At 36.7% G+C, this 27,085-nt stretch overlaps 3 protein-coding genes and 1 pseudogene across 3 annotated transcripts; 2 read left to right on the top strand and 2 right to left on the bottom strand.

The window, feature by feature from the left end:
* Positions 1–478: 478 nt before the first annotated feature.
* Positions 479–3,026, bottom strand: LOC147518928 (protein FAR1-RELATED SEQUENCE 5-like). Its single transcript, XM_086594041.1, has 4 exons — positions 2,017–3,026; positions 754–1,875; positions 578–666; positions 479–498 (listed from the first exon to the last, which is right to left on the bottom strand). Exons 1-4 carry the CDS (start codon positions 3,024–3,026, stop codon positions 479–481), a joined length of 2,241 nt encoding a protein of 746 aa, XP_086450167.1.
* Positions 3,027–4,389: 1,363 nt separating this feature from the next.
* Positions 4,390–7,790, bottom strand: LOC147518927 (pentatricopeptide repeat-containing protein At2g20540-like; annotated as a pseudogene).
* A 607-nt stretch (positions 7,791–8,397) lies between these two features.
* On the top strand, positions 8,398–9,455 carry LOC147518926 (enhancer of rudimentary homolog). The gene is made up of 4 exons (XM_086590623.1): positions 8,398–8,554; positions 8,653–8,752; positions 8,830–8,950; positions 9,034–9,455. Exons 1-4 carry the CDS (start codon positions 8,513–8,515, stop codon positions 9,134–9,136), a joined length of 366 nt encoding a protein of 121 aa, XP_086446749.1. The 5' UTR covers positions 8,398–8,512; the 3' UTR covers positions 9,137–9,455.
* Positions 9,456–10,990: 1,535 nt separating this feature from the next.
* On the top strand, positions 10,991–26,659 carry LOC147518925 (protein RRC1-like). The gene is given in 19 exon segments (XM_086590621.1): positions 10,991–11,122; positions 11,208–11,297; positions 11,368–11,503; positions 11,668–11,713; positions 17,112–17,172; positions 17,267–17,419; positions 18,728–18,847; positions 18,950–19,115; positions 20,079–20,153; positions 20,156–20,190; positions 20,417–20,488; positions 22,380–22,601; positions 23,050–23,108; positions 23,231–23,315; positions 23,560–23,697; positions 23,987–24,211; positions 24,298–25,127; positions 25,232–25,398; positions 25,750–26,659. Coding segments are annotated over 18 exon segments (2,961 nt in total). The 5' UTR covers positions 10,991–11,122; positions 11,208–11,222; the 3' UTR covers positions 26,046–26,659.
* The last annotated feature ends 426 nt before the right edge of the window (positions 26,660–27,085 follow it).

The following is a 27,085-nucleotide window of genomic DNA, read 5'->3' as shown; positions in this document are numbered from 1 at the left end:
AATATCTCTTCGCTTGTAATGAAGAATGTATTCAATTGCATTTTTGTAGTTTTTGTATTTCATTTTAGATATTTTTTCCCAAGTCAAAATCTGCTTGGGAACTATATCGATTGTTTGTGATTTTGAAAGACAAATCACATCTCTTGCAACCATTGCAACCCTGTAAATTCATCCATTAAAGAAAGCAAGTTACAGACCATCTTTTCAACAAGTCACAGACCATCTTTTCAGCAAGTCACATGACTAACCACTTCACATACGTTCAATTACAACCCTTGAATGAAATAAATGTACGAGACTAGTTACATTGGCCTCTCAAAATAAAATTGCAGTTGCAATCATCCATTACTAAAAAAAAAAGATAACAATATCTATTACGACTAGCGCGGTTTTCTTGAAATCTGCTACTAACTTCTGGTGTCATTAAAGTTCCTCGTATGAAATATATACCACCACCATCGTGAGTACTTCATGCATATCAATGCAAAGCTCCATCACCTAATATCAAACAAAAATTCAACAGCTAAGATATACAACACTAAAAGGTAAAAAAACAATTCAAAAAATCGGTGTTTACCCGAGCCAGAATAAGAACCATCGTTACTATTAGAATTTGTATTAGTTTCATCATCGTCGTCACATGAAGAAGTTTGTGAAGTTTTTTCGCTGCAAGGCAATTAACATTACAAAGAATATGTGAAATGCACTTTTAGAATTAAAAATAAAGGAAAAATAAAGTGGACAATTACTTACCCATTATTAAGCATTGGACAATTCCTTTTGTCATGAGACACTCCAACCTTATTACAACCATTGCATCGCCTACCTTTATTCTGTTTTCCCTTCCTAAGTGCTTTCTCTTTTCCCCTTTTAATCCTTTTTCTGCACACTTTTGCCCTTGCTTGACTCGGTTCCTTGTAATTGTTTTCCAAATTCGAACTCTTATTTTCATAAAGACTACATTTATCACGTGTTGCTGCTACACTTGTGCCACAATCAACTAACTTCTTAATCTCTTCAAGTGCACCATCTAAAGCATCAGTATATACTTTAATTGCTTCTTTACTTCTAAGAGCTTTATCAACTACAACGGTAGACATTTGAATAAGTTCATTCCTCTTCATGAGGTATAGTTTATCATCTTGTATCTCCATTCCACCATCATCAATGACTGTCTCTGATTTTCCAACTTTACACCATCTCTTTAAAATGTATTGGTTCGGCAATTTATCAAAATCATGCATTTTGTTCAAATATCCCAATACATGTCTACAAATGACCCCCGAGCTTTCAAACATCTTGCAACTGCATGAAGCAAAATCCAAATTTTTTTTATAACAAATTTCCAGCACTCTATACTTTTCCACCATTTTCTTCCCCAAGATTTTCCTTTCAACTTTATAAATACAACAACTGTCATTGTCACCAAGAAGCTCAAATCTATAATTCAAGCTCTCCCACAACTCATCTTGAAATTTAAAAAATATCTCAAGTGTATAAACATCAGCCATGTGTACCAAAAAATTATGGGGCATTTTCAATTTAGGTTTCTCAATCATATCTTTGTTATATGCCATTAATTCTTCATGGCGTTGGTGCATAAGTCCCCTACCAAACTGAATCATAAAATCTACTAAAGAATTTTCCTTGGAAACATACCTCTTGTAGAATGAATGAGCGCTTTCCGCTCGTTGACTACTTGACATACCAGCAGAGAAAATATGATTCACATATGCAGGCACCCATTGTGAACGAATATCGTACAATGACTGTAACCATTTATTTTCATGTAAACCACTCCTCTCAACAAGATCAGTCCATTTGGAGTCAAACTCGTCCTTTGTCTTACATCTCCATATGCAACTTGAGAACTCACTGTAGTACTCAATATACTTAATTGTATCTAATCTCTTTGAGAATTTTGTCAATATGTGTCAATTGCAATACCTGTGACACAATACCCATATTTAATATGCCAAAAGAAAGAAAAATAAAACAAAACAAAAATTACAATACCTGTGATAAGTATTTGGAAGAGCTAAAGAAATGGCTTTTGTCATTGCTGTATCCTGATCTGTTATAATCATCTTCAGCGCATCACTCGGCATAGCTTTTAAAAATTGGTCGAATAACCAACCAAACGTAACTGCAGTCTCATCACATAAAAATGCACAAGCAAATAAAACGGTCTGGCCATGATTATTAACCCCATATAATGGTGCGAAAATCAATCCATATCGATTGGTTTTATACGTAGTATCAAAAATAACCACGTCTCCAAAAAACTTGTATGCTCGCCTAGAGGTTGCATCTGTCCAAAAACAATGAGTAATCCTTTGTTCAACATCTGCCTCAATTTTAAAAGTGAAATAAGGATTCTTTGCTTGTTCCAATTTTAAGTACTCGTGAAACATATCTCCATCGTGGCCCTTCACCGCATTACGCTTGTTCCTTTTCTGGTTATATAAATCCCTCTGTATAAAACCAATGTTTTCTATCCCACCTGACTGCACACCAAGCAAGTTGAATTGTTGATGTTGTGGTATATTAACCATGGCAAGTTGTTGCGTTAAACATTTTTGGGCAGTAGAAAAGCCACGGTGAGATCTTAGAAAGTGTACTCTACTCGGTGTTGACAACGAGTGAGTATGCCCCTCAATAAATACACTAACTACAAATGCACCAGATTTTGTCTTTGTTACTGCTATTTTTGCCTTACAATCTTCTTTTGTATTACCCGACACATTTTTTTTTTCCCAACATCCGCTACTAGTGAACTTTTTTCCTTGTTTATAACAAACATATTCCTTTCTTATTGTTGCACCATCCTTCTTCTGCTGAGACCAACTACGTACACTAAACCCAGCTATTTTTGCATATTCATTGTAAAAGTTGTAAACATTATCCAATGATTCAAACTCCTGACCTACTTTTGGCTTCACGTCGTTTAATACTTGAGGAGTGTAAATCTCAATATTTTCAGTACCTAAGCTCCCACTGTCTACATCGACTTCCGGATTCTCCATTTCACTATAACCTGACACCAAAAAAAAATTAAACTCACTACCAAAAAGCACTATATATGCAATAATAATTAATTATTATTTTAGCACGTATAGTACCTACTAATAAGTACAATAAACAAATGGAGATAATGCGTAAATAGTGTAGTGTGTGTAGTTAGTGGCATCTGTAAAGTATTGTTTATACTATGCATTTGCATCCAAGTAAGGACAAGTCCCCTCTCCCATCTCTATAGAATGCAATTACCACTCTTCCTTCACTATCTTTGATGGCTCCTCCATGCCCATTCCCTGCATGCATCTATCATTTAAAGCGTCATTCAATTTAAAACTTCCTTCTATGGGTGTAATCTAACAGCACATCTTGTCAACTGATGGCCCACTTGAAGACCATCTGAATGCCAATAAGCTTACCAAGATTGCTTGATTCGTCACCCAACTAAGCATTTTTATTTTTTGTTTGCACGGTCACCCAACTTAGTGCTCACACATATAGACAATTTCAATATGCATGACCGTTGCCAGTTATTCTGTAGCATGGTCTTTTGCGGCACTGTGGTACTATGGTAGTATGTGATAATTGAAAAATGAAGAATCAAAGAGTGTGACATTCATTTTTTATTTTAATTTCAGTAGTTACGAAACAACACCAATGCCAAAGTAGTACCAATTTATTTTTGAACTATACATTGTAATTCTTTGAGTTATACACCGTAAGTAATAAACACTTCAACTCCAAACCACTCTCTTAAATTTAAAATTATTTAAAATCAATATAATGTTAAACTAAAGCACAGGTCATACTACAACTACTAGAAATACAATATATTCCATCGGGAAAAAAAAGAGACTATATGCAAAATATTCTAGTTCTACTTCAATATGATATTGTTAAAAAAACATAAGTAGCACCAAATACCTTCAAACAATAGTGAAATTGTCCTTGTTTACCGAAGAAAAAGTACTAGAAGGAGAATATGAATGGGTTTTTTTTTTTTTGGCTGGAAGAGAGAAAAGAAAAAGATAAGTCGTGAGAAAAGAGAGCGAATCGTGAGGGAGAGGAAGAGGGAGAGAGAGAGAGTCACGTAATGGGGGAGAGAAAATAGAGAGGGAAAGAGAGAAATAAGAGAGAGATTACGGTGGGGTTTTTTAGTGTTTTTGGATTACTAAATCTCGTTGATATTCTGTAAGGTTTAGTCCGTTAATTACTAAGTTAAGTACGTACTTCTAAGATCGGGACTGTATATATATATTAGCAGTCTTTATTAATTACTACTATACATTCCATGCTCACTCTTTCACCTTCTACAGTGTTGACGTCTTTTACTGCATAAGGTGTAGAAACAATGCTTTTTTCATTACTACAGTCTATAGAGAATTGTTAGTTAACATTAAAGATTTTCGTGGTTTTTTCTTCCATTTTACCTAGAAGTCGAAGACCTATATGGGGCACTCTCCTACATGAACTATGCATCATCGCAACCTCTATATAAGATCACAACTTCCTCCTTGAGCTCAGTGCATCTCTCTCCTAACATCTGGAAATGTCTCTGATAACTCAAGCATCTGGTCTTCCAACTTGGCCTGACTAGTGATCTCACGAACCGTCTCACCAGATGGCAGAGGAGTGTTTGTGCGTCCAGTCACCGCCACAAAATCATGGATGACTCCATCAACTTGGATCCAGCTTCAACCAGAGCGCTTCTTCACACCTATCTCAACCATTTTCTGTCTCACTCTCGCAATTTCCGCCCAACATTTGGCAGAAGCATACACATTCAACAAGAGCACAAGGTACCTTGAAGTTTGATCTGGGTGAAGGTCTATCGGTCATTGAGGAGCCGCGGTAGCTTGCAACTTGTATATTCTTGTAAATCATGCAACCACCTAGCAAGCCCCCCAAATGGCATAATTAGGCTTCATTGGCATGGTCTCTATGAGCTTCTATGCTTCGTCTAATTGACCGGAGCGGCTTAACATATCAACCATACACCCATAGTGCTCAATCATAGGCTGGATTCCATATGATTGAGTCATGTACTCGAAGTAACGACGACCCTACTCTACCATCCCTGAGTGGATGCAGGCACATAGCACCCCAAGGAAGGTTCTCTCATATGGCCTCACTTGATTATCTCCCTCATTTTGCATCCAACGGAATACACCAAGAGCTTTCTCACCGTGTCCTTGCTTAGCAAGACCAGTGATCATGGTTGTCCAAGAAACAACACTTCTACACCTCATCTCATTGAACACTCCGTACGCTTCATCAATGAGTCCACAACTTGCATACATGTGTATTAGTGCATTATTGAGAGACCGGGCTGCGGTTGATTCTCAAGCGTAAATTTTTGTCAACAAAGGAATGAATCCAACTCCCGGTTTTCAAGTCCCCTAATTCAAACTGCAGCCCGACAATCTTCTTTGCCAATGCTACCCCATCCACTTGTACGCCAACTCTTCACATATTACGGAACAAAGCTAACGCTTGCTTACACCTCCCATTATGAGCAAAACTATCAATCATAGTCGTCCACGACATAACATTCCTTTCCGGCATGTCATCAAAAACTTTCCACACTTCATCCACAAACCCACATCTCAAATACCCAGCAAGCATAGTATTCCAAGTCACGACACTCCGTTCAGTCATTTCATCAAACACCCTATGCGCCTTTACGTCCCCTCCACTCAAAGCATACATATTAACCAAATTAGTTTGCACAAAAACATCTGAACACACACCCTTACACAAAATCCTCCCATGTACCTGCTCCCCTTCTCTCAAAAACCCTAGTTTCGCACACGCATTTAGAACAAACGAGTACGTAAACCCATCAAATTCCGCCTCTTCCACTCTACCCAGTTGATTAAACAACTTAAAGGAGAGTAGGAGATGAATCTTTAATTTAACGGGAGACCGAATTAATTTTTGGTTTTTGGTTTTGGTAGGTTTTTGGTGAATTCGCGGAGATGAAGGGTGGTGGTAACTGGTTATTTCGGGTTTGGTGACGGGGTCTGCCCAACACTCTCTGTTGCGCCCAACACAATTACAGACCCCAAATTGGACCGGAGTCTGCCCAACATAAAATGGGGTCTGTCAATAAAAGGACCCATAATAATTGGGATATATTTTTTCAAGTCAAACTGAAAATTAACCAAGATTTTGATATTTTACAAAACATATGGGCAAAATTACACTAGAAATTTCACTATTATTTCGAGAATTTCGACCAAATTGAAGTTTCCTTTTTTTCTCCGATGGTCCTGTCAGCTAGGATGCCACGTATGAAATCCCTGTATTTTTAATAACTATCCTCAAAACTCATGAGTCAGTCGTACGAGAACCACTTATACTCAACTCTCGTTCTCTCGTGTGTAACAAAACCTCAAACCCTCCATTGCAAAGCAGATTTATTGAAATGGTAATTATCTCTTATTATTATTATTATTATTATTATCTCTGTTGTTTATGTATTGACTCGAAACACATGTTTAAAATCAGGTTTTAATTCGTTATAATTTAGCTTTTGTTTAGATATATGACTTTTATTACCAGCTACTTTATTTATTTAGCTCGATTAGGTGTTTAGTTCTCTAATTGACTCTTTAATCATTTTATATTTAAATTATTAAAAGGGTATTTTGGTGGAGGTGTATTTAGTTATCTGAAAATGGGCAACATCTGTCAATGTAGTTTATGTATAGATCCTTTTCAGGAAACCAGGTGAACAAATACTAAAAGCCCATTTAAATAGAGTCAGGCTCACTTGATTATCTCCCTCATTTTGCATCCAACGGAATACACCAAGAGCTTTCTCACCGTGTCCTTGCTTAGCAAGACCAGTGATCATGGTTGTCCAAGAAACAACACTTCTACACCTCATCTCATTGAACACTCCGTACGCTTCATCAATGAGTCCACAACTTGCATACATGTGTATTAGTGCATTATTCAGAGAGACAGGCTGTGGTTGATTCCTGAAGCATAAATTCTTGTCAACAAAGGAATGAATCCAACTCCCAGTGTTTTCAAGTCCCCTAATTCAGCACACGCTGACAATGCTGCTACCAATGCTACCCCATCCACTTGTACGCCAACTCTTCATATATTACAGAACAAAGCTAACGCTTGCTTACACCTCCCATTATGAGCAAAACTATCAATCATAGTCGTCCACGACACAACATTCCTTTCCGGCATGTCATCAAAAACTTTCCACACTTCATCCACAAACCCACATCTCAAATACCCAGCAAGCATAGTATTCCAAGTCACGACACTCCGTTCAGTCATTTCATCAAACACCCTATGTGCCTTTACGACACCATCATCCCCTCCACTCAAAGCATACATATTAACCAAATTAGTTTGCACAAAAACATCTGAACACACATCCTTACACAAAATCCTCCCATGTACCTGCTCCCCTTCTCTCAAAAACCCTAGTTTCGCACACGCATTTAGAACAAACGAGTACGTAAACCCATCAAATTCCGCCTCTTCCACTCTACCCAGTTGATTAAACAACTTAAAGGAGAGTAGGAGATAAATCTTTAATTTGGCGGGAGACCGAATTAATTTTTGGTTTTTGGTTTTGGTAGGTTTTTAGTGAATTCGCGGAGATGAAGGGTGGTAACTGGTTATTTCGGGTTTGGTGACGGGGTCTGCCCAACACTCTCTGTTGCGCCCAACACAATTACAGACCCCAAATTGGACCGGAGTCTGCCCAACATAAAATGGGGTCTGTCAATAAAAGGACCCATAATAATTGGGATATATTTTTTCAAGTCAAACTGAAAATTAACCAAGATTTTGATATTTTACAAAACATATGGGCAAAATTACACTAGAAATTTCACTGTTATTTCGAGAATTCCGACCAAATTGAAGTTTCCTTTTTTTCTCCGATGGTACTGTCAGCTAGGATGCCATGTATGAAATCCCTATATTTTTAATAACTATCCTCAAAACTCATGAGTCAGTCGTACGAGAACCACTTATACTCAACTCTCGTTCTCTCGTGTGTAACAAAACCTCAAACCCTCCATTGCAAAGCAGATTTATTGAAATGGTAATTACCTATTATTATTATTATTATTATTATTATTATTATTATTATTATTATCTGTTGTTTATGTATTGACTCGAAACACATGTTTAAAATCAGGTTTTAATTCGTTATAATTTAGCTTTTGTTTAAATATATGACTTTTATTACCAGCTACTTTATTTATTTAGCTGGATTAGGTGTTTAGTTCTCTAATTGACTCTTTAATCATTTTATATTTAAATTATTAAAAGGGTATTTTGGTGGAGGTGTATTTAGTTATCTGAAAATGGGCAACATCTGTGATCTGTCAATGTACTAGGCGAACAAATACTAAAAGCCCATTTAATCGAAAGCCCGCATTGCTTATTAAAAAAGCCCACTTTTTAATTTAATTGTCATAGAAAGAAACCCTAGATCTGGGTGGTTGCAGCCGCCATGGAAGAAGTTGGTGCACTCCGCCACTCGACTAATTATCGGGTCAGTCTTCGTTCTTTCTTCATCTTCTTTTTATTTGTGAAAATCAATTCCTTTTATAAACTCCAGATTGTCTGATATCTGTTTTGGTAATTATGCAGGCTAATAGTGACAAGCACACCATTATTCTGATGCAATCGTCTCATCACAGAGCAACTAGAACATTTATGGACTACAACTCTATTAGTCAGGCTATGGATGGTATATACTGAAATTGTCAATGCATTAATTCGTTTTTTTTATTTATTAATGTCCGTTTGTGTTTATGATGTCTGAAGGTATCTGTGGGCTGTACGAAAGGAAGCTTAAGGAGCTTAATCCAACCATCCGACACATCAGTTATGACATTACTGATCTCTACAATTTTATCGATGGCCTTGGTGACTTGAGTGCATTAGTGTATGTCTTGTATACTGTTCTTTTTAAATCCCTTGAGCATTATTGGATGTAACTAAAACTGATATTGCCTTTATTCATTGCAGTTACGATCCCAACCTTCAGGCATACCTTCCATACGATCGACAATGGATTAAGCAGCGTACATTCAATCATTTAAAGAAATTGGCATCAACCTCCACTCGGTAGTAATTAGCTCAGGCTGGACTCACGAAGTGATAAGCATGGGAATTTTAGCTAGCTTTGGTTTGGGATATGGATTCTGTTCCAAGTTTGTGAAAATAACAGGAAAGCTTATTGAGTTTCTCCCACCTGCACCTATGTAGTACAATCTGTATAATTTTATTTGACATGGATGACAACGATATATATGTTTGTATTTTGCAGCTATAAGTTTTGATAGTCTTGTAGGATGTAAAACGTATGATGAAAGATTTGCCTGTGACATTATGTTACTTTTATATTCTATCTTTCCAAGATGGTTATATATTCGGGGTTTTGTATTTCATTCATCTATTTGTTTTCTGTGGTAATCCTGTCTGTCAATGCTCTCAAGTCTTAACATGTTTCTTTGGCAGTTTCCCATTACACATCCAATTACTGCATTTTACCCTATTGTATTCCCATAAAGAAACTGGTGGATGTGCCATTTGTCTTGTCTGATCTTTACAACCTCAGTTGGCAAATCAACCTATACTCTTTTGCATTGAGATCTCAATTGTCCAGAGCTCTTCTTGCAGCATCCCTGGTTCTCTCTTGGACATTTTGTGGAGGTTCTGTGCTTTGTTTTGGTTCTTAAAATACCAGTTTTAATAGAAAATTAATTTCCCGAGAACTCTCTCTCTTCTCTTGTTCGTGTCACATTGTCGCATCTCTTTACACTCTCTTCATGAGATTTCTCCCTCTTTTCTTGTTCATATTCACAAGTAGTCGTCTTTTTATTGGTAAACCATACTAGTAGTTGAAACTTGAAAGTACTTTTGGAGATTGGATCATCTGCACCCAGTAGCATCAATTGGTAATTTGGTATCACTGTAACAACTTATCATCCTCCACGCTGACTCATCAACGCCACAATCTATCTAATAAAAAACAACGGTGTGGAGCCCACAGAGACTCTATCCAATGGTTGCTATTGTCTTTTCTAAGTTGTGACATGGCAGATCCAAGTGTTTGGAGAGTTTGTGTAATTTTGTTAAGTGTAATCAATACTATGGGATCTATCTAAAAATCAATCAAAAGTCAACAATGCGGTTTGACTTATAAATTGTTGCAATTTTTCCATAAAAGCGTTAGCGCCTCCAATTGATTTGGGCTTATAGATAATGGGTAATTGGGATGGCATGGGTCGTATTTATAAATTGAGTTGTTTCGATGGTCTTGTCTTGGGTCAATATTTCACGCTAAGATCGTGTAACGCCTTGCGGAAGTAGCGATGAGTTGTCGGGTAATGTCCAGCGAAGTCGAGGTCTCATGTCGTAGTAACGCGCATACCCTAGTTTTGAGCAATTTTAAGAATGACTCTTGTTTGAGAGAGTCCAACTAATTTGGACATTTATTACGGCCCAAAGACAAAGTGCACTTTGATTTTTAATTTCGCTATAAGTCCCAGACAGGGCTAATGTCATTATTTTTCAATTTTAATTTCGTCGTAAGTTCATATTATCAAGTGAGAGCAAACATTCTGGGCCAAAATGTCATTTGGTTGGTTTTTGTCTGTTCTCATCTCAATTTCTCCCTCTCCCTCTCAATGCATTTCCAATTATCCGCTCATGCCCCAACTACTATGCAGTATACTAGTGTAAATTTAAATTGGTTTATGTCTGTCTTCATTCTCGAGCAATTTCTCCTCTCCCTCCTTCCTTCTCAACCAAACCCAACTCTCTCTCTTCTCACCACAAACCCATCTTTCCCTCTCTCTTCTCCACCTCTGGTTGCAGTTATCTAGTATAGAACTTAGGTTGAAAATATTTGGGAAAACATACCAATTATTTATTGTTTAATTGGGCCTATGATGGGCCATGCACATACCCGGCCCACAAACCCCCACCCAAAAAAAAACAACTAAACCATCGCAAAATTTGCTAAAAACTCCCTTCACCTCAAAACCTTGGCAGACCAAAAACATTCGCAACCCTAAACCTGAAATAATCTCTGAGTTGTGAAATATAATCGGTATGTTTTGTTTAGCATGTTATTTATTTAGTTTGTGGGGAGTAGGGTGTTATTGATGTGATGTAGTTATTATTGGGTATTGTAGAAAAGTTATGCGAAGATGAATTCGTTTTCGGTTACTCGAAAGAAAACCCCTTTTCAGAAACACAGAGAAGAAGAAGAAGCTAAGAAAAAGGTGTGCATTTGTTCCACCATTCATTGTTATTGTTAGACTCATTGTATTGAAGAATTTGTTGGTTTTGCAGAGAGTGGAAGATGAAACTGCTAGATTATATGCAGAATTTCTAGAGTCATTTCAAGGTGATGACAAGCCGGGGTCCAAGACTTTTGTTAGAGGAGAAACAATTGATCCTAATGGGAGGATGAAGTCCGATTCCGAAGGTTAATAATCAACTTTCACATTATTTTCTTTGAATTTATTTTTTTTTTTTTTTAAAATTTTAATGTTCTTTTTGTTAGGGATATACATATATGTGTTTTTGTTTTTTCTCTTATGAGGGCACGTTAATAAAAATATGGAGATTTTATTCGTTCGACTATCGCAGGTGGAAATTCCAAAGATGGTGTGTCTGTTCCAAAGAAGGGCAGTAGGTAACTAATTGTTCTTGATTTTCTAAGATGGAGCTTTGGTGCCAACCATGTTCCATGTTCAGGACTGCCATGCATACTTGATGCTTCATGATTTTTAATTACTCGGAACAATGTTGAACGAAGTAAAGTGAATAGGTGTTTAAAGCATGTGTCATCTATATTTTTTCATACTACCTTTCATTTCAAGATGAAAACTAAAGCGCCAAATTATGATACGTGTCATGATGTTTTGTGGAATTTATTGCCATGTATGGGACTACTTGAGAATAAGAAACCAAAAAAAGTGAAATGGCAAAGTGCACTATATTTTAAAAGTTATGATTTTGATTGTTTGTGTATGGTGTCAGTTTGTTTATGAGTGGGCATGTGTGTGTATAGAAGTATTGACGTATATACATAATTAATCACTCACAAAGTATATATGACTTGGTATTATTTTCTCCTGGCGAAATGAAATTCTTGATTTTGTTAATCACAATTGTTCTTTAAGGGTGTGTAACCACGATTGTTAAATGATGTTTTTGTTTTGCTGCATATCTGTGTTTATGGCTAAATAGTTGAAAGTTGCATTTCTCATTGAATACATTACAAAAAGACTTTCTTAAAAACAAACAAACAGAGTTTAAGTTACTTAATGAAATGATATAGGTATCAGAATAAGTTTCTTAATTTGTTGTCAGTGTTAACCGTTTTTTTTTGTTGTTGGATAGTTGGAACTTTATTCTCCCTTAAATTCCCTTTTACCGTGAAGGTGGGAATTGAACTTGGGACCTTAGGCCTCCACCAGTAGTCGCTCAACATTTTACTGCTAAAGTGAACTTAGCTAATGATCCAAAATATATGAATTGATTAATATACTGCTATTAGTATGTTAGGGAGCAGAAAATAAATAGACAAATGAATTGTGTTAACCAACAAAGTTGGGACCTTCAGTCTACCTAGAGGCTTGTCCATGAACAAATGGGCTTGAATACTTTATTCTTATATTTGGCCTGTGAGGCTAGGATAAGTTTAATTTTGGAATTACGGAGGGCGGTGATGATTCTTTTAAGGTGACTTGGCCAACACGATATATAGAAGATGTCTGTTATCCCAGTAAATCCAGAATATAATTGTGCTGTTACTACTGCTTCTTGGAAAGACTTGCATGGGGTAAGAGGTATGCACCCATTGGTTAGGTGTCAATGTGCAGAGCTATTGAGTTTTACATAATGGAAAATATCCGATTGTATTGCTAGTTATAGGATAGGTAAGAGCAAGTCCAATGGGGGGCCATATGGGCTGCTAAAGGCAAATATAGCACCCCAACCACAAAAATGTCATTCTAATGGGGCTGCTAAAAGGGTCTTAAATTTGGAGGGAGTAAAAAACCCAGCCAAAGTTAAGACCTTCGTTAGCAGCTGCTATATTAAGTTCGGGAGATGGACGGCATAGTTTTTTGACGGACGGCAGAAACTGTGCCGTCCGTCCAAAAAAAATTCAACTTAAGTTACAAAATAATGGACGGACGGCAGAAACTATGCCTTCCGTATCATTTAGCACTTCAAAACAGAAAACGCGATTGGAGTGGTTTTTTGATTTTGGGGTGCCAAATTAGGCTGGGCAAGCTAAAAAGCCTATGTGGCATCTTTTAGCAGCTCTCCATTGGACTTGCTCTAAGTAGCGTTTTGGGCCAGAAATGCAAGAAGGACGAGAAAGTGACATCTTTCTTAATTTGAAGGTCAGTCTAGCAGGAGGTAAAGAACTCTTCTTTTTAGATATAGCTTGAATATGTAACTGTAAGCTGTATGGTGCACATATAGCACATCAAAATAGTTAGGTTTCATAACGTTGAATAGAAAGATTATAAGACTTGCAAAAAAACGATTTTGGTATTTTTCTCAAGAGTGCTTCTCTTATGTAATGTACATCTGTAGGTTCTGAACTAGTGTGTAACTGGTTTTTAAAAGTGTTTACTTTATGATTGGAGATATTTTTATCAACGATCTTGTTTGCACTGATAACGTAATTATTCATTGAGGAATATAAAATTATAAATAAGTTTCATTTGATAGGATGTGTAAGGACATTTGGTGCTTTAGGTTCTTTTTGTAATTAGATCATCGCGACAGATTCATGGAAGTGAACTTTGTGTCATGTGGAACGCATCTAAGCTCACTGTTCATAATTGTGAATCAGATTCTTGAGGGTTGATTTTGCAACTATAGGGGTGAGTAGAGTTCTCTTCACATTTATGGGTCTACAGGGTAGTTTTGTTTTAGAAGCGATGATAGAAGATTGTATCAGTTACCTTTGAGAGGAGATGTAAGTCTTGAAAACTATGATATTGTGGCCAAATATGGTAAAGATCATAGTTGTCAATATTGGACGATACGTGATATGTATCGGAAGCCAAATGATACGTATTACACAACTATATTGAAAATTTAAATTATCGCACAGTGTGGAATGCATATCATATGATACAACATGTGATACATACATCGGGCAATACACTTTAACATATGAACTCATGCAAATATTTATCCGTAAAGCAATTTCTTTTCAGCCATTGAATTTTTCGTTCTCTTTTCTAAGCTTAGGAATTCCATCTTAGGTTTTAGGTTTTAGGTTTGATAAACAACAACCCTATCCAAAGCAATATTTACTTCCACAATTAAGAGCTAGCTTAGCCCTTTATGTATGATGTTATAATACTAATTTGGTTATAGTGGTTGAAAAATGGTGTCATTTTTTACCATACATTTGTAGTATTGTACAAGATAAAACTTTATTTGTGTATCTTTGTATACGAAACTTAGATGTACATGGACAACCAAATATAAAACTATAAAAATATACTTTAAGCTTGTTATAGGATACATGATATGATTCGATACTCGATATGTTACAAATGAAAAATGATATATGATATTTGATAGCTATGGGAAAAAAGATGAGAGGAGGTGATATATAAAGAAGGGATCCGTTACTACTTGTGTCGAGGCCTTTTGTGTAAAACCTCAGATCCATGATTGCCAAGGTTTGGGCTTGGGCATTTGGGGGACTACGTGGGGACAATATCGACTCTCGGTATGTGGTGGGTTATTAGAAATTTGGTTTTAGATTTGGTATGTGGTTAGGAGGTTGTCTTGGTTCTTGGATAAATGGTAAAATTTGAGTGGAGCTTCTTACTCAAAATTAGCTGTCAATGAGTGGATCGGCCACATAAACTTATATAATTTAAACTTTTTTAGTGTGATGCACTGCTTCAAATGCTCTCTGGGTGTGTCCTTTCACTTGTTTAGGTTGGTTATATGAACTCCACCTTATAGGGACTCCAAACTTACTCCACTCTTAAAAGTGGGACTTTAAAGATGACTTTGAGGGCTAATGTTTTTTGTGGAAGTATACATCACATGATGGAGAACACCCATACAAAAAATCAGCTCAATTGAATATGTTTAACCTTGTCAAAAGTTATTAAATTTTTTTTGGGCCGTTGGATAATTTTATAACATTCTAAATGATTTTTGATGAGGTTGTACATCTTCAAATAAATTGATTTTTTGTGAGAATGATCTCTATTGTGTAGAGAACATCACCAAAAATTAGTTTCTAATTCATTGATTTTAGTGGTGGAGTTCATTTGGAGTTCATTTTGGTTGAGTTCATATAACCATATATATATATATATTAGTAAAATGCTATGTTACATGGACACGCCATATTTCAAAGAGAATCCGTATCGGATACATATGCACGTGTCCGTGTTAGACAGACACGGACACATTGTATGTGATATTTCTCAAGTTTTGTTATTTTGCTGACACTTCGTATCCGTGTTGGATACGGACACACGTATCTGTGTCATATATATATATATATATATATTCAGAATTATAAAGTCAACTTTGTAGGATTAGATATGCTACTCAGATGCAACAAATGGAAACACAGACATGAGCAATACAGAAAAGCAAATGAGAAAAACTAAGCCAAAAAGTGGACTAATTGCAGTAGATGTCGTGCAACACGTGGGGCGTTGGTGTAAACACAAGGCTTGCTTTGGTAACGTTTTATATATGAAGTATCACACCTAAAACCAATTTGAAATGACTGGTAGAGAGCCCTAGGAAGTAGGAACTTATATATTGTAATGCAATGCTTGAAAGTGGGGGTATATGGCTTGAATGAAATAGGAGACTTTTTTCATGGAATTGTAGTGCCTATGGAGGAGATCATTGTGTATCAAAGCCGTTTTAGTTCAGTGGGTTAAGGCTTTTAAGGAGTTTGGAAATTGTTCTTTTGAGCCTTTCATGTTTAGATGGGAGTATGGGACCATTTACTAGGTTTGCAGATAGTGTGATTAATGTTGCGGTCGTTTAAATGTAATGCATTTCTATTGTAATGTAGACGTTTTTGGCTTACTTTTTATTCATTAGTGATAATTAATTTTACCGAGCCGAAAAAAAAGGCTTAAAAGTGCTGATGTGGGAGTGTGGGACTATACATTTCATTATTACAGCACTACCAACCAATGTTTTGAAGGTGTTTTAGTTGTACACAAAGGTGTTTTTGAAGTGTACGCTTCAGTAGCATGGCATAGCCTCCATCGCAAAAAATTTAGACCATGTTTTTTTTATGGAGTAGACATTCAACTTTAGGTAGTTTTGATGAACCCTTATATCTATTAACATTTAGGTAGTTTTGATGAACCCATATATCTATTAACATTTTGTAAGTGCTTCAACTTTTATCTTTCTGTAATTGTAATCTATGTATAGTTTCTTGTAGTACAAAATGGAGTGTAACTATTAACTAAATAAAACTATGAATTAGTCTCAACTTTATGAATGTGTATAATGTTTTATTACATAGTGATTTTACTTCACTTTATTGATGTTTTTTTGGGTTACGTTTAATAATTAGTATGACTTAGAACTTTATATTAATATAATCGGATTTTTTTTTGGAATTATTAAAACTGTCATGCGTTTGAGGTTTACACCTTACATCTCAAGGCTAGACAAACGCCTCGAGCTGCACTTTCGCGTTTTAAAACTTTGCTACTAACAGACCAAATATCATGTTAATTTACTTATTTATTTAGGAAACATGAAGAACTTAGCATTATCCATGTCTACGCTTTATTTGGTGGGATAGTTACAGATGAACTTGAGATGATCCACGTCTCTGACTTCTGTTTGGCATGTTTGTATAAAAATGTTACAGTGGGAAAATACTGAATAGATTGGGGTGTAATGTTCCTATCTTGTGGATTATAGTGGACGTTGTGCCATTTTCAAAGATGTCTTAGATCTGAAGCACATGTTCGTTTGTAATTAGCTTTCAAATTTCTATTCTGACGGAAAATTTTGATACTATAAGCGTTCATCTTTTACTTTTTTCTCTACAGATATGTTCCATCTTTCATACCACCGCCTTCGGCAAACAGAGGGAAAGAACACGAGAAGAAGGTAAGTTTGTCCAGTAATGCAATTGATTTAGTCAAAGGTGGGCTTGCTCGTCTTCATGAACAAACATATTCCCATTTCTTTTTCGTACATGCAGAAGGAGGATGAGAAGCCAAGGGAAAAAGAGAAAGGGAAGTCGAGGAATATAGATCATTTTATGGAAGAATTGAAGCATGAGCAAGAGCTGAGGGAGAGACGCAATCAAGAGCGTGACCAATGGCGTGAGGGTAACCATGTTGAAAATTCTGTAGTAAGTATCTGATATGAATCTGGTCTTGTTAGGAAAACTAGTAAACTTGGACAAATTTACCATTTTATTGCTAGGCTTCAAGGGTCCTCTGCTGTTTATATTTGCACTGTCTTTGTTGTTTCTTTGTAAGTTGACAAACATTATATGATTCTATAATGTTTACCTCTACAAATACGAGTATGTATCCTTCATGTCATTTTTGTTTTGTATGTATTTGGTCACACTTCATATCACCTGTTGTTATATAGCTTAGATTAATGAAGATTCACCATTTTGCCATGTGCTCTCTCTCTCTCTCTGCCTGTCTATCGATCTATGTATATATGTTGCTCTCTCCTCTTTCATTTTGTTGCAAAATTTTGATTGCTATTGTGAGCTTTAATATATCCTTGGTTGAGGATCTTCGATCACAAGGAGAGGGGTGCACACAATATAAGATGGAGCGTAAGGATAGATTTTTTGATTGAGCATGTGCTTGTCCTAGTTTACAGGGATGAACTTTTGTTGGTTTTATGTGTAATTGGGATTCTATTGGAAGCAAAAATGATTTAAGGTTGAGTTGGTTAGTGAGAAAATTAAGGTAAAGTGATGGTTTGGACTTTGGACATATACAAGGAAGACCTTTTGATGCACCGGGTCGAAGAGGAAGACGTCTGCAGATTAACTTGACATAAGGGGACAAAGGGAGATTAAATCAACACGGCATGAAGCTGTTAGAAACAATCTTAAATAGTAAAATAATAGGTTAAGATGGATTGTACTATAAAATAATGGAAAAAGAGAATTCATGTGACCATTGTTGGTTTTATGTGTAATTGGGATTCTATTGGAAGCAAAAATGATTTAAGGTTGAGTTGGTTAGTGAGAAAATTAAGGTAAAGTGATGGTTTGGACTTTGGACATATACAAGGAAGACCTTTTGATGCACCGGGTCGAAGAGGAAGACGTCTGCAGATTAACTTGACATAAGGGGACAAAGGGAGATTAAATCAACACGGCATGAAGCTGTTAGAAACAATCTTAAATAGTAAAATAATAGGTTAAGATGGATTGTACTATAAAATAATGGAAAAAGAGAATTCATGTGACCATTCTGTACGTATGAGATTATGGCAAGGATGACGATAATGTTCTTAAATCTTAGTTTTCCTCCCCTCCTACAGATATGTCTGTGCATCATTCTTGTCACTTTGTTGGTCAAGAAGTATTGGTCACACTTCATTTCATATGCTTCATAGTTCACCTTAAGGCATATACGTCATCTGCTATCTATGTCCATCCTTTTGCTGTACTTATAATCCTCTGCAGGCACCTAGCCGATTCGATGAGCTACCTGATGATTTTGATCCGACTGGGAAGCTTCCTGGATTATTTGATGATGTTGATCCTCAAACTACTAATCTGTATGTCGGAAATCTCTCGCCACAGGTAAACATATTATCCGAACTCCTTACTTTTAGTGCTTTTAATTTGTCAAATTTCCTGTCAAAAGAAACTTTCTTACATGATATGATTTAATGCAATATTTAGGTGGATGAAAATTTTCTTTTGAGGACATTTGGAAGATTTGGTCCTATTGCTAGCGTAAAGATAATGTGGCCACGGACAGAAGAGGAGCGTAGGCGGCAAAGGAACTGTGGTTTTGTCGCTTTTATGAATAGATCCGATGGACAAGATGCAATGGATGAAATGCAAGGTTTGAGAAATTTCTACCTATAGATTGTGAAGAAGGCCTATTTTTCTCCGATTTATTTATTTTTTTGTTTGAAAAACACGGTTGCAGTATTCTTTCGTAGTCCAGATACATCTTATTATGTAACAAAGATATGTACACTGTACTGTAGTGTCTAATATATACTTCAATTACTTCATAGTTGTTCATGCATATACAGTACTCTGTGTAATCTTATTGGATATGAACTTGACTGACTACGTTAGTTCACACTACAAACGCAAGTACGTACAGACAATGGAACAGGAAGGCGTTGCATCTTCCCATCTCACCATGAGATCTTCAATACGAATACCCCTTACAGTGGTTATATGAGATACTCAAGACCAAATGGTCGCTTTAGCATTACATATGACATGTTCAAAAATCGACGCTATGTCTTCAAAGATCCGCTCGTTCCTTTTCATCTACAGAGCATGAAACAACACTTTCTGCAAAGATGTCCTATAGGGGACAAACTAGAATATGAACAGAAGCTGATGACCTCCTTAATAGTTAATACCGCTAACAAATACTATATTGCATCTAACTGAATCTTGAAAACAGTTCCGTAACTCCTTTACAAAGTGGCAGTTCTGGAATAAATGCTGGATGGATTTACCCTCCATACTGCCCATGATGTTGGTATAGTTTTACCTTTCTTCCTAAGTTGTCAGATATGACTTATTTTTTCATCGAAAAAAAGATGACTCCTTGTGATTTGTTATGTCATTATGTTACTACTTATGTTAATGAATTTTTTTCCGAGCAATCATTTAAGGAGAAAGAAAAATGTTTGTGCTTCTGGTTGTATTTGCAGTTGATCCATGACTATGTAGTTGGTTAGACGGGACCAATCTTGTATTTAACTATATAAAATTTTCTCAGTACCTCATTTATAGTGCGGTGGATGCTCTAATAATGGAATTTTTATTCATGTTTTCTCAGGGGTTGTTGTTTATGAGTATGAATTGAAGATAGGTTGGGGTAAGTCAGTCTCCCTCCCTGGGCAAGCCCTACCTGCTCCCCACCTGGACAGATGGCCATCAGAAGTAAAGAGGTATGTCTCAACATCTCTTCTCATACTTGTTTTTCTTCTTTATTGGTAGGTGTGAATATCCTCTGCATCTCTATTTTGAGTTCTATATTCCAAGGAATATTCGTTTAGTAATATTGCAGTTAAGTTTTTTGTCCTCCTTTTTTACTCTTTTCGTGAAGAAATTTAATATTTTCCCATGCAAAATTCATTCAATATACTAAAGGGAATTGAATGTTCTGAATGACAGGGTGCGACTGTGATCTTGTCTGGTCCTACTGGCCCTCCAGTAACTTCTGTGACGAATCAGGGCTCTGAACTGGTTGGTATTCTCAACTCTTTTGTTCTTTGTTAGTGTCATATGGGTATGAACCATGACGTATTCTGCATAAGTCTAGGGAATATGAACTGACATGGATCTTGTCCTTTTCTTGGGTATTGCATAATTGAGCTACTTTGACCTTTGCCAAGCCCTGCTTCAACATTTAATTCTGCTGAGAACAGTTTCCCCCCTGAGGGTCCCTCGTGAAAATTATTGATGGGCGTGTTTTGATTATATCTTATGATTAGCTTTATCAAAACATCTGTATGGACTTAAGTATGAGTTCTTTTGATACTTCGCTAAACTGATGCAGCTAAATTATCATAACATATCAAGTTTTGGCTTCGATTTTAAGTAAGTGATTGTGTAATTTCTTTATTTGGTTCCATGTGGAGATCAATAATCGCTTATCTTCTACTGGTCTCTTAAGTGAAGTTTGTCCTCACCAAAAATTAGCTTTTAGTCCCCTTCTACCAATCTTGTTAGGTTGGTAACTTGGTATCGTTTTGGTTGCGAGTGCAGCAAAATTATCATATGTTGTGGAGACTGTATGACATGGCTAGAAATGTCAACTACGATGTTTTCTAAAGTTGATCCCGATAATCATCTTTGCTAAGTCAACCTTGGACCACCTCTTCATGTGTATCTCTTGATTGTGTTTTTTCATTATAAATAATGTTGTCAACTCCTGAATCGAACGGGAATCGTTTTCCATTTTTACTGAATCATAAATCATATCGAGTAAGTAAATCGTAAGATTCAAGGCCATATTTTATATTGGTGTTGTAAATTTTTATATACATGTATATACCATAAGAAAATTACTAATCACTTGTTTTATCAATGATATAGCAAGCTTTTAGAGTACAAGAAACCCCCAAGAGAAATCCTCAATTCTTCATGACTAGAGTTTGTTTGTGATTTATGGCTTTGAAAGGTATATAAGTGTGGAGTGGAGCAATAATGGTCGACATTTCAGAAAAAAAGGACTGAAATTGGTTGAATATGAGTGAAATTGGTTGAAAATGAGTGAAATTGGTCTAATTTTTGGAATATATGGTCTGGGCTAAAGTTATATGGATCTGACCCAGGTCTTATTAGGTTGGGTTGGACTTGACCCAGGTCCATATAGCCTTTATAACCCTTCGTAACTAAAAAAGAATTGAGGAGGTGATTCAGATGTACGAGAGAAGAAGAAACTGATCGGAAAAAAAGAGGAATTAAGAGGGGATCAAACTGATCAAAACAAAGAAAGGAGAATAGAAGAAGAGTTAGAAGTAGTAGAAGAAGAATTAGAAGTAGTTAGAATCGTTATTATTTCTGATTCCTATGATTTTCCGATTTGAATCCTGATTTTGTACCGATTCCTGTCATCAAAGATTTACTAGTACTATTCTGATCTATTGAGTTACGACTCGACTCGAGTCGCACGATTCAAGTCGAGAATCGTATGACTTTGATAACACTGCATATAATGTCTTGCAAATTTCTGGTTTGTTTCATAGACCAATCTACCCAAGTTATCTTCTGAATTCCATACTATCAAAGAAGGTTAATGATTTCTCAACATAAGATCAACAAAATAGGATAAGCGGAAATGTTTCCTGTCTTGGTTAAAAGTTAAGAAAGAAGGAATAGTGTAAGAGAGCATATTAGCTAGTATGGAACTGAATAAAGGAAGTTTTGCTCCAAGTTTCTCTTAATTGACCTTGGCCTTTTGTACAAGCTGATGAATTTAGAATGGGATGTGGTTTTATGTGGATTACTTGTGGTCTTGGTCCAACGTGAGTTGCGTCCAAGTTTCCTTTTATTTTTCTTCTCACAAAAGGTTAGTTTTTCAGTTCAATTCATGAGTGCAATCCTAACTCTTGATTTTCTTCTAATGGCTTAGGTTCTTACTCCAAATGTCCCTGATATTATGGTGGTTCTGCCTGTGGATGATCATCTTCGGCATGTCATTGATACAATGGCTTTGTATGTTCTCGATGGAGGATGTGCTTTTGAACAAGCTATAATGGAGAGAGGCCGTGGAAATTCTCTATTTAGCTTCTTGTTTGAGCTTGGTTCAAAAGAACATACTTACTATGTCTGGAGGCTTTATTCCTTTGCTCAGGTATTCCCTGTTACAAGTTTTGAATGGACATGCATAGTTTATGATTCAAACGCTAGGGTACCTGGGTACTTTTATATGGCCAAAGTTTCTATATGTGTGGAATAGAACACGAGTTGATTTTGAAGTTCTGGTATGAGGAAGATGCAAATTTGAAACCTTACATTTTATTCCTAAAAGATATCCAGAAATTTTGTTATTGAAAACACTTTCTGAATTCTCTAACATTTCATAAAATACCATGTAAAGCATTTCGTAAGACTTATTTGGGTCAGACGCTTTTACTTTCTGTCTTTGTAGTGTCTCTGCAATGTACTCTTCTAAATTCTCTTTGTTCATAAGTATGTAGGTACGTGTGTCTGTGTCTGTGTCTGTGTCTGTGTCTGCATCTGTATCCGGGTAGTATAGGATACAAGAGTCAGTTTTGCAATTTGATGGGTTGTGTTTGCAGGGTGATACTCTTCAAAGGTGGCGAACAGAACCCTTCATCATGATCACTGGGAGTGGGAGGTAACTTGTTTTTCCTACTATGACAAAAAAAAAAAAAATCACAGAAGGCTACGTTACTTATGGGGTTTAGATGACGCATTGAAACTGAACCACTTAATGATCAATATTTTCATGTTGTTCAGATGGATGCGCCCTCTCTCTGCCCCAGCAAAGAGCTTTGAGCATGAGAAAGAGTCTGGCAGCACATTTGCAGCAGGAAAAAGCAGGGTATGTATTGTTAATAATAGGTTAGGTTCTTGATGTATATGTACGAGTTTCAATGGCCCAGGCATAGGTCATCATAAGATGCTTTCAGTGCAATGGCTGGCCCGATACTGCTAATTGTTAAATAGGTTCAAACCTTGATTGCCCTTGTAAATATATTCTTTCAGTGGAATAAGCAATTCCCGTTCTGAAAAGCATGTGGTGTCTTCAAGAAAAGTTCTTATATTTCTTTTTCTCATTTGGACAGCGTGTGGATATGGAAAGAACACTAACTGATCCGCAGAGAGATGAGTTCGAAGATATGCTGCGGGCTTTGACATTGGAGAGGAGACAGATAAAAGAAGCAATGGGCTTTGGCTTAGATAATGCTGATGCAGCAGGGGAGGTAAGGTTGATGTTTCAGTGCATTTATGCTTTCTCCGTTTTTCTTCCTGGGTGAAATAAGTAATTACTAATGCTTGTAATTTAACGACACATTAATTATTTGCATTATGAGCGACTGGTTAATATTTTCTTGCATTTACATTCTATTTTTTGTCACGGTTTGCTGGAAAGACATTATCTTCATTCTTTTGTAAAGAATAGGTTGAACTCTGCTGCTGCATTCCTCATCTTTGGCTTCTAGTCTACAATATCTGTGTTACTGAAAAATTATTTTACTTTTGTATTTGCAGATAGTTGAGATTCTTACTGAATCTTTGACTCTTAAAGAAACATTAATACCCACTAAAGTTGCCAGGCTCATGCTTGTTTCTGATATCCTCCACAATAGTAGTGCTCCTGTAAGAAATGCTTCTGCATACCGAACAAAATTTGAAGCCACATTACCTGACATTATGGAGAGCTTCAATGACTTGTACTGTAGTGTCACTGGAAGGATCACTGCCCAGGCCCTCAAGGTAAGATATCTTTGGTTTTCCTGCTAGACTCCTCTCTGTGAACATTCGAACCTGCCTTGACATGATCTTAATTTGGATGCTTTCAGGAACGGGTTCTGAAGGTTCTCCAAGTATGGGCAGATTGGTTTCTGTTTTCAGATGCATATGTGAATGGGCTACGAGCTACTTTTCTTCGATCTGGAAGCTCTGGTGTGACCCCTTTCCATTCTATATGTGGGGATGCACCAGAAATTGAAAACCGGTCAAGCTCTGGAGATATCACTGAAGGGGTTAAGCTCGACCAAGATTATGCAATGGCAATGGGAAGGGGAGCCATGAAGGAGTTGTCAAATCTTCCCTTGTCTGATCTGGAACGACGTTGTAGACATAATGGGCTATCACTTGTTGGTGGTAGAGAAATGATGGTTGCAAGACTGCTTAGTCTGGAAGAGAATGAAACAGAAAAGTCTTACGAGCCTGATAATGAAATGAGATATGGACAGTTACATTCACGTTCAGCTAGTCATTTGAAGGATGCTAGTGGCTGGAGCGCAAGTGACATCGGTGATAGAGATGCAAACCATGAGATTGAGCCATTGATGTCCTCCGGATGGAAACGTAATGGGGTTGATGCAAAGGGGTTGCAAGGTAAAAGTTCTGCTTCCTTGGCCCCAACGTTGCCTATTCCACAGCCTGAACTGAAAGCCTTTACATTGAAAGGAAAATCTGATCCTGTCTTGCCTGTCTCTAAGTGGGCTCGAGAGGATGATGGTAGTGATGAAGAAAATAAGAGGAGTGCCCAGGGTTTGGCATTAAGTTATTCATCTTCTGGAAGTGAAATTGGTACAAGTGGTCCTAATAAGGGTGATGATGTGGAGGTTACAACTGAAGTTGGCACACTGTCACAACCTGACAGTGGCATGAATGAAGAACAAAGGTGTTACAATATTGTATTGGCAACTGACTTTCAATTTATATATACAGTGTAAAATTTATGCTATCTGTAAAATTTACACTTTCGTACCATGTTGTATGCTGTAGGCAAAAGTTGAGGCGTCTTGAAGTTGCTGTGATGGAATACCGTGAGTCTCTTGAAGACAGAGGAATGAAGAGCCTAGAGGAAATAGAGAGGAAAGTTGCTTATCAGCGAAGAAGACTACAATCTGAATTTGGATTATCAGATCCCAATGAAGACGTCTTGGGGAGAAGTAAGATCTTTTGTCTCAAAAGGTTAAAAGCCAATATTTCTGTCTCCTTTGTCTGACTAATCCCCAGTACTGAAAAAATAAATTTGTTAGGTGAATCCAAGTTTAGAATTTCTCTCAATTGACTTAACTTGTACTTAAGAGAAGAACCTGCATGTTAATGTATGACATGGGTATTGAGGCTGTTGTGCAATTTTATGCAATATTTTATTGTTTGAATAACTCTGTATCATGTTAAAGTCTTACTTTCATTTTAAAGATGGATGAATAACACTACATATACAATTAGTGTGACAGTATTTTTGTTTTCACCTGAATTTGTTGGTGTTATTCATTATGTGCTTTATACTGCAGGGATGCCATCTCAGGAGATTAGAGAGAGACGAGATGAATCTCGTGATTCTTCGAGAAAACGTAGTCGCAGTCACAGCCAAAGCCAGAGTCCACAACGTAAGTCATCAACCAGACACAAGGATAAGGACACTGATGTGGACCGGAGTCGGGAGAGACGCCGTGACAGAGACAGCTCTCATGAGCTGGAAAGACAGAGGGGAAGTGAGAGTAAGAAGAGAGGAAGCAGAGAGAGAGACGGACACGATAGGGATAAGCACAGAGAAAGGGAAATGGATAGGAGGAAAAAAGGGAAGTGATTTTTTTGAAGCAAATTTTTATCTCCCAATCAAAAGATGTCCCCGGGAAAGTCATGGGACCTAAGTTGCGCTCATGGAGTGCTCAGTGGTAGTTGAGTGCAATTAGCAGTTGCTGGGAACCTGTTCTGTAAACTTAAATATTTTTGAAGATGAAGAGAGGATATGGTAAGGAAGCTACAAGAAATATTGGTTTGTTAGCAGCACTGTGGTGAAACTATCTGCATTTGATTGGCACCGAATATTAGATTTCAACTAAAAAAACTCAGCAAGACAATCTTGCCTTTGTTTTACCCTTTTTTGACTCTCCGGTCAGATCGTCTTTACCTAAAGATTTCATCTGCCATTCGGTTTAAAGTGGTGAAAGAAGTTAGAATGTTACGACTGCAGTGTATTGTGTCTGCTGTGTGAAGGCGTCAAACCACAAGTTACTTTCATGTATGAGAGTGAGTTGTTGCAACTGTCTGTAGTTTTTCCGTTTTTCAGGTTTGTCTGCTTTTGACTGGTCATAGTTTTGGAGGGTACTCCTACATATAAGAAGATAATTGCAGAAATCCCCCACTAATATAAATCGACAGGACTTGTAATATACAAATCCTCATGATTCAAACTTAAAATTTGTTGTCAAAATGTTGTAGTTAATCATGTTCAAATGTTTACCCCAAATTTGCAGGTGCGCAACTTTAGGATGTCTTGATTGGAAGAATGGCTTCTTAATTGCTGAAGTATAGAGATCAGATTTATTTCTACTTTGGGATTTTAGAAGTCTATGTTTGTCTAAGCAAGCTAAAATGATAAGTTGCTTTCCTAAAGTCTCCCGCTTGCTATTTATTGAGGGTTTGGGGCAGCTAATTTTTGTATTTTACTTTGAAATATCCAAGTGAAAACCTCTGTTGGATATATCATTTTGTTGTGGGCGCCGGATATATATACTCGTAGCAATGGTCTAATTTCAGTTCAGGTAGTAGGTTTCTGTCGGAGAGGTACGCTGATGAAAACAATATCAAGTCGTAACTCCAATTTATGATATCTTACTCTTTGGC

This window comes from Coptis chinensis, chromosome 2 (assembly GCF_015680905.1).
Source record: "Coptis chinensis isolate HL-2020 chromosome 2, ASM1568090v1, whole genome shotgun sequence".
Lineage (NCBI taxonomy): Eukaryota > Viridiplantae > Streptophyta > Magnoliopsida > Ranunculales > Ranunculaceae > Coptis > Coptis chinensis.
This window is presented reverse-complemented; position numbering and strand designations above follow the sequence as displayed.

Coding starts and splice junctions, on each gene's coding strand:
- LOC147518928 (XM_086594041.1), bottom strand. CDS start 3,026: ATGGAGAATCCGGAAGTCGATGTAGACAGTGGGAGCTTAGGTACTGAA. Junction 1,876..2,016: donor CTTCCAAATACTTATCACAG/GTATTGTAATTT, acceptor TGAGTACTACAG/TGAGTTCTCAAGTTGCATAT. Junction 499..577: donor TGGTTCTTATTCTGGCTCGG/GTAAACACCGAT, acceptor GTTTGATATTAG/GTGATGGAGCTTTGCATTGA.
- LOC147518926 (XM_086590623.1), top strand. CDS start 8,513: ATGGAAGAAGTTGGTGCACTCCGCCACTCGACTAATTATCGG. Junction 8,753..8,829: donor TATTAGTCAGGCTATGGATG/GTATATACTGAA, acceptor TGATGTCTGAAG/GTATCTGTGGGCTGTACGAA. Junction 8,951..9,033: donor GGTGACTTGAGTGCATTAGT/GTATGTCTTGTA, acceptor TATTCATTGCAG/TTACGATCCCAACCTTCAGG.